Genomic DNA, 6,904 nt, shown 5'->3' with positions numbered 1-6,904 from the left:
ACGCACGATCTGGGTACGGTCACACAGCCACGCAGAAAACCATTCCGGACAAATACCGTACCACCCCAGCTTGTCCAGGAGGCGGCCATGCTCAACGCTGTCAAAAGCTTTGGAGGTGTCCGCGGTGACGAGTGACGTCACCATCCCTTTGTCTATCTGATCGGTTGCGAACGTGACAGCGTCAAGCAGGGCCGCCTCAGTGGACAAGCCGGGTCGAAAACCATACTGTTGTGGACATAGAATATGATGATCTGACAGGTAAGACATCAATTGAGTGCATACAACTCTTTCACAAAGTTTGGCCACAGTGGGGAGAACAGATATTGGGCGGTAATTGTTCGGATCGCCAATATCACCCTTTTTATGCAGTGCGGTTATAGTGGCAGATTTCCATTGCATGGGCAGGTCGCAGCTGACAATAGAACAGTTTACAAGCTTGAGCAGCTGGGGACCGATCACAGGGAAAGTGAGCCGTAACATGTGGACGGTGATGCCGTCTTCACCGCTCGCTCGCGATGCTCCCATCCGTTGCAGTGCTGCTGAGAGCTCGGGAAGCGTGACGGGGTGGGGCTTGAACGAGCCACTGCACACGCGAGGCGGGCGCGGTGACAGCATCTCTCCCACGTCCATGTTGGTCATGGCGTCAGCAACATTTGGTCCGACCGATGCAAAAAATCGGTTTTGGCGGTCCGCCCACTCTGGATCCCGTGTTGCCACTCCCGCCGCCACCGACTTGCTTGAGGACACCAGGAAACGGCGAATGTCCTTCCAGGTCTTTGACCGAGAGTTCCGGAAAGACGTCTCGTAGAAAGAGGAACACGCACGGTTTATTTAACACGCACATTTATGTACGGTACTGTCCTCAATAAGCTGCGAGCCATTCATTCACCACTGCTCTTCACGATGCGCGTGGAAACATTGCGTAATCTGTATAAATCGACCTGAATGAGCGAGAAGCTCGCGATGCTGCAATGACTAGTGAAATTGGATAATCGGTTTATCCTCTCACCCTTCCTAGACCCGACCCAATTCGCATCAATTTCAATTAAACGTGCAGATTTTATTGTTCACGTTCACTCATATAAAGCGTAATGTATATGTGTCAAGATGTGCGTTCGCTATGCTTGGGCAGCTTCAGAGACGTAGCCGATATAGGAGCCAAATGCTACTGTGCGCTGACTGGTTAGCTTTAAATCTATACTGTGAGTGAAACATGATGCGGCAGATTGTGCGATTAAAGCAGCGCTTCACTGTATTAGTGACTTGGCTGAGGCCGAGCGATTCAACTCAAAACGGCAGCCATAGCGTGTGATGTACGACACTATAACACGCATTTGCATTGCCAATAGTTCACGTGGTCTAACATCAACAAAGAAAAGACACATGGGCATCTGCAGCTGACAACATTTGACGGCCAGTGTCATTTTATCTGGTCACAAGGTCGCGCAGCGGCAGCCTGTCAAAACGCCGATCTAACGGCCGTCGACACTACTCACAGCTAAAGATGAGCTGACTTCCGAACGCGTCACTGCAGCGCTGACCGGTGCTCCCCAGTGACCCATGTTCCGAGAGCTGCAATAACGACCAGCGCCAGAGTAAACACCAGATTGCCTCAGGCTCTCCAGGGACCTGTCCGGCTCTCCGAACCGGACACAACGCCGTGTTTCCCGCGGCCGTCGCTCGCCGCGCCGAGTACGACGCGTCGTTTGAGGACCCGGTCAAACCGGAGGTGTGTCGTCGGCGACATATTTGGGGAGCGGCATGTACACCGCGAGTTTTTAACGGGGGAAGGAAAACGGGCGTCAAAATATAGCAGTGGAGGAGCCGGAAACCCGTCCGAGGCACGTCAGCCACTGTGTGTGACCTTCAAAGACCGGCCATGGTCTAGTCAACGCCGCAACAGAATGTAGAGCTCAGTGCTGCGATTTGCGGTCAACTTTTCTTATTGATAACTAAACAGTGCTAATGTAACAAATAGAAACGTTTAATAGGCGATGCTCCGCGGTTGTGTGCAATACATTCCTCTCAAATGGTAGCATTAGTTTTCTATTCAGGACAAAGATGCCTTCCCCTCCCAAATTCCTGTTAGAATAAGTCTGTTATAGTCCCTGTCTTGTAGCGACGGTCGCTATCCTGTTAGCAAAACTGCTGCTCTCCTAGCAGTAAGCGGCGGAACACCTTCAAGTAAGGGGGGGGGGGGGCACTGCCGACTTTTGGTCCCATTCTTTCCATGCAACGGCCATAGGCTAATGTTAGAATGCCAAAATCAAAGGGGGGCACGGTGCCCCGATGCCCTCCCCGTTCCGCCGCCTATGTCTCCTAGGGCAATAATTACTGTCCCTTGTCTGATAAGCCTCAGGCAGCAGCTGACAGTGCTATCTACGAGTATGTTAGCACTGAAATGTTGTGCAACCTGAAGCAATCAGATGATAACGACTGTCGTCAAGTGATTCGCGGTGCACTTTACTGAGCCTATCAAACTGCTCATTGCGCATGCGTGTCAAAATTGTGCCAGTTGGTGTCGGCTGCCGTTGAGATGAGCTGCAGTACAGTGTTCTAAGAAGGGTGAAAATCCATCATTCGGCAGATATCAGCAATGGTAGGTAAACACTATCATTTTCTTTTTGGATATCTTTCGATGTGCTAAGATAAGATTAGATGGGTGATATTCGATATGTTTGATTGAAAACTAAGCATCCTATGTTGATGCACATTGCTCGCTCACGACCAGGTTTGCAATATCAAGCTTAGCCTGAATTGTCTAAAAATGTCGCCTGTTGCCCATCGTTTTCATCCTTCTAAAACCGTTGTCTTCGTTGTCAACTCGCGCCCCGCTGGGGGTAGGGGTGGAGGGGTTGATTTCATCCATTTTCTAACGTTCGAACGAATGGTTGTATAGAAATATCGGGGGAAACGGTAACAGAAATCCTCAATAAGACGGGTTTTAAAGTTTGAAGCATATTTTTTGCTTAAGTAGAGAACAGGTCAGGTCAAGGTCGCGTCACGATCCAAAACCTTAAGTATTGGTTTTGGAGCCTCATGCATGCGCACTTTCATCCTGATGTAAATATTTTAGTGAATCAGTTCCCTAACGGTGATCTATCCCGTGCAGATCCCCGCGTGTCGCCTGTTGCTGCTGCTACTGTCGCTGGCTGCGGTCGCCACTGATGGATACCGAGTGCTGATGCTGGCTCCCATCGGAGGAAAATCACAGAAGAACGTGTTCTCCGGCCTCGGCTCAGCGCTGGCCGAGCGAGGTCACGAGGTGGTCTTCTTCAACAGCGTCAACACGTCGTCACCGGTCAAAGGAATACACGAAGTGGTGCCGGACGCGCTGGCAGCAATGGCCGCAGATGACAGCTACCCGAACCTGTTCGAGATGAATGAGAAGGGAATTCAGGTGGGATGGAAGCAGATCAAATCGATCATGCTGGACGGCCCCCGCGCGGCTGTAGCGAGCAAGGAGTTGGATGAACTTCTCCAGCAGAAATTTGATCTTGTCGTCTTTGGCACGTATGCATATGCAGTTTACTTTGTCCCGTTTGTCCTGAAAACGCCATATATATTCCTGGCTTCAATTCCATACATTCCAATGCATAGTACTTCTTTGGGTAATCCTATGCTTCCTGCCTTACATCCCAATCTGTTTACAGTGAAATCGTCGGATCACATGACCTTTCTGGAACGAACAAAGAATGTCATTGACCATATGATGACAGACACTTTTCGACGACCGTACAGCTGGTTCTGCGACAGTCTCGTGGCAGCAAAATTTGGTGAGGGAGTGATACCTCCAGCTCTTGAGATCGAGAGAAACATGAGCTTAATATTGCTTAATAGCAATCCGGCGATGAATTATCCCAAACCCCTTCTTCCTAATACCATCGAGGTGGGAGGCATGCACTGCACGGAGGGCCAGCCACTGCCGAAGGATCTGACTGAATTTATCGGTGACTTAGAGTTCGTCTACTTCAGCATGGGCTCGGTGGCCAGGCCGCAGGACATCACCCGCGCTCAGAAGTCTGAGATCCTCACCGCTCTCGGCTCGCTGCCCTACAAGGTTCTTCTCAAGTGGGACACCACAGACCGCTCTGGGATTCCTTCGAACATCCTGCCCTCCAAGTGGCTGCCTCAGCAGGACCTCCTGGCCAGTGAAAAATGCCGACTCTTCATTTCACACGGCGGCTACGCTAGTCTGGTGGAATCCGTCTGCCACGGCGTGCCCATGGTCATGCTGCCCGTCTCCATCGACCAGCACGCTAATGCCGCTCAGGCCGCCCAGCTGGGTATCGCCGAGATCCTGCCCTGGGACAGGCTGACCTCCGAGGATCTGAAGACGGCCGTGGACGCTGCTCTATCCCCGGAGCATCTCTCGGCCTCCCGCTACCGCCAGCAGCTCCTCAACTCACAGCCAGTGCCGCCCCGTGACCTCGCCGTCCACTGGGTGGAGCACGTCATGCGCCACGGCGGCGCGCCGCACCTCCGCTCGGTTGGCGCCGAGCTCAACTTCTTCCAGTATTACTCACTGGACGTGCTGGCCTTCCTGCTGGCCGTACTGCTGCTGGCGCTGAAGCTGGTGGTGTGTGCGGTGAGAGGTTGTTGGCGATGTGTGTGTGGGAGGAGGGCTGTCGCTGAGTCGGAGGCTCAGATGAAGCGAGCTAAGCAGGAGTGACATGTTTCATACTTATGTAGCTTATGAACTTTAAGCCAGTTTCGATGTGTAGATTGTAAAAAGACTAACAAGTTTTTGCAATAAACATGTTTGTGAAAAGATGTTGCAATGTGACAGTGTTCGCTCAGCCACTTCAACGGTTATCTTGGAGAGGTTTGCCTCGAATGTGACCTAGGGCGGAGAAGGATTAATCCGAAGGATAAGATAAAAAGACGGTAACGATCAATCAACACAAGACGACTGCATTTGGTCTACACTAGACACAATTCGGTGGGAACAGTAGGAAACCGATTGAATAATAGATCGATTAAATCAGCTGCCGTTAAAGCCGAGGCATGAATGCAGCCTCCAATAGAATCCGCATCACCAACTTACAGCATTCCTGCATCCAAAGCGGATGGCTTTACAGATGCCATGAGAAATTGAACTTCCACGAATGTTTTGTTTGATGAGGGCGAAATAATGTAGCCTGCAGCAGTGCCTTCCATCGCCGTCGTGCTAACGGCGCATTCTGTAGTGGAATATGCCGGAAATTTCAGGCGCTGCATGCAACATATCTGCCGAGTGCCGGGAGCTGTATACCTACATACCACGGAAGTCATTGCTGAAGCCAAACATTCCATATTGAGTTCTTCAAAGAGCAAAAGAATTGCTAGTTGTGCGGCAAAAGAAGGTTAGCTGACCATGATTTGCCCTACAATGATGGACCCTGATATTTTTAATGACATGCAATTTACCGCAACGGTCGCTATACCTGGGAGTGGGGTATGACCACAATTTACCTGTTCTTCCACCTCCCATGGCAATGCATTATTTGTGTACTTACTTTGGTGTGCATGCATTTCTATTTTATAAAATACTTCTTATACCTATATGTTTCCTGGGCCTCTTTACTTAGACAGCGAGACGGTAGCTAGTTTCCCTTTATGCTCCCAGTGCCCGCGCCTCATGTTCTACTATCCAGTAGATAGTACAAGGTCCTACATGCATTTGGCATGTGTTTGCAAGCTGCATTGCATACCAACATGCATGTGAAGATGTGAAGCTGCATGACTTTGTCGTATACCGGTTGGCGCTGCCTCGGCCCAGTTGTATAGTCTGACATCAGAAGGACAAGCATAGTGTGAACACCACAACAGGTCTGCTATCCTGTCTGTTTTACAATCATGTAGACGTTTATAGCTCGGCTGAAATGGTGAGTCAGTATTGCCGGATCGGACATGCCAAGGTCGGGTGATTCGGAAGTCGTAATTAGGTACAATAATACCGCTAAAATGTTCACTGCAGCTCATATGTATTTGGCCTTATTCATATACCGAGGAGGGCAAATGTAGAAATTGATGATATTACCTATATGGCCGGGCAGTTTACCTCTAATGCTGGCACCCCAGATACTTTATTTATCGCTGCACATTGAAAGTATAAGCACAATTGCTAAAAAGAGCCATCAAGAAAAAATGTGTGAGCTTTGCTTTACCGGATATATGATTTGTCTTTTGTGTGGAGCGTTGGTCAACGTTTACATTGTAACTAAGTTGTAAGCAAATACAGGGTGGGGCAGCATAATCGGGAATAAATATCAAACGGGATTATTTGGTCATGAATTTAAAAATATAGCTCCAAGCACTATTTTAACAACATCCCATCAATCGGTCACCTTTTACCTATCCCTCATCCTATTTGACCGCCCTTCGCGTCGATGACCTTCTCAAGGCGGGTCCAAAAGCACGCGCATGCACGTGCAGCCTCCTGCTTGTCCATGATCGCCCATCAGCTTCGTACCTTGCACTGAAGACCGTTTTTACTGATGATAAGTTGTTCATTAAACTTCTACCAAAAAACGCTCCATATAAAGAATTTGGTCGGATTTAAATCGGCGGAGTTGAAGGACCAGAAGTTTTTGGTTCATCTCAGGTGGAGGTGCGCCCTACACAATAACATGTCGTCCTCACTGCAGTACCAGCACGGACAGAGTCCTCGTAAGACGTGATCTGGACCGTCAGTGATCCTCTCTTCCGACGACTCCACGTGAGTCTGCCAGAGTGTGGATGTATTTACCAGAGGTGCTCGTTTTATCCGGGCTCGATGAAGTAGGGTGCACCACGTGCACCTCCCTTGAAGACCACCCATAGGTCCATCACCTCAACAGGATGTTTACTTTGCATGACCGCTGCAATATTCTCGATACAATCCCCTATATGGCATGCCATTCTTTTTTATCGTATTCCAGTC

General features: G+C 49.7%; 1 protein-coding gene across 1 annotated transcript; it reads left to right on the top strand.

Annotated features, from left to right (window-relative positions):
- The first annotated feature begins 2,460 nt into the window (after nucleotides 1–2,460).
- LOC122363460 (UDP-glucosyltransferase 2-like) lies at nucleotides 2,461–4,792 on the top strand. The gene is made up of 2 exons (XM_043332752.1): nucleotides 2,461–2,599; nucleotides 3,113–4,792. The coding sequence occupies exons 1-2, from the start codon at nucleotides 2,597–2,599 to the stop codon at nucleotides 4,670–4,672; spliced, it is 1,563 nt and encodes a 520-aa protein (XP_043188687.1). The 5' UTR covers nucleotides 2,461–2,596; the 3' UTR covers nucleotides 4,673–4,792.
- The last annotated feature ends 2,112 nt before the right edge of the window (nucleotides 4,793–6,904 follow it).

The sequence above is a fragment of the Amphibalanus amphitrite genome, unplaced genomic scaffold, assembly GCF_019059575.1.
Source record: "Amphibalanus amphitrite isolate SeventyFive unplaced genomic scaffold, NRLGWU_Aamphi_draft 000621F_arrow, whole genome shotgun sequence".
NCBI lineage: Eukaryota > Metazoa > Arthropoda > Thecostraca > Balanomorpha > Balanidae > Amphibalanus > Amphibalanus amphitrite.
The sequence above is the reverse complement of the archived record's forward strand: the minus strand, read 5'-3'. Positions and strand labels throughout refer to the sequence as shown.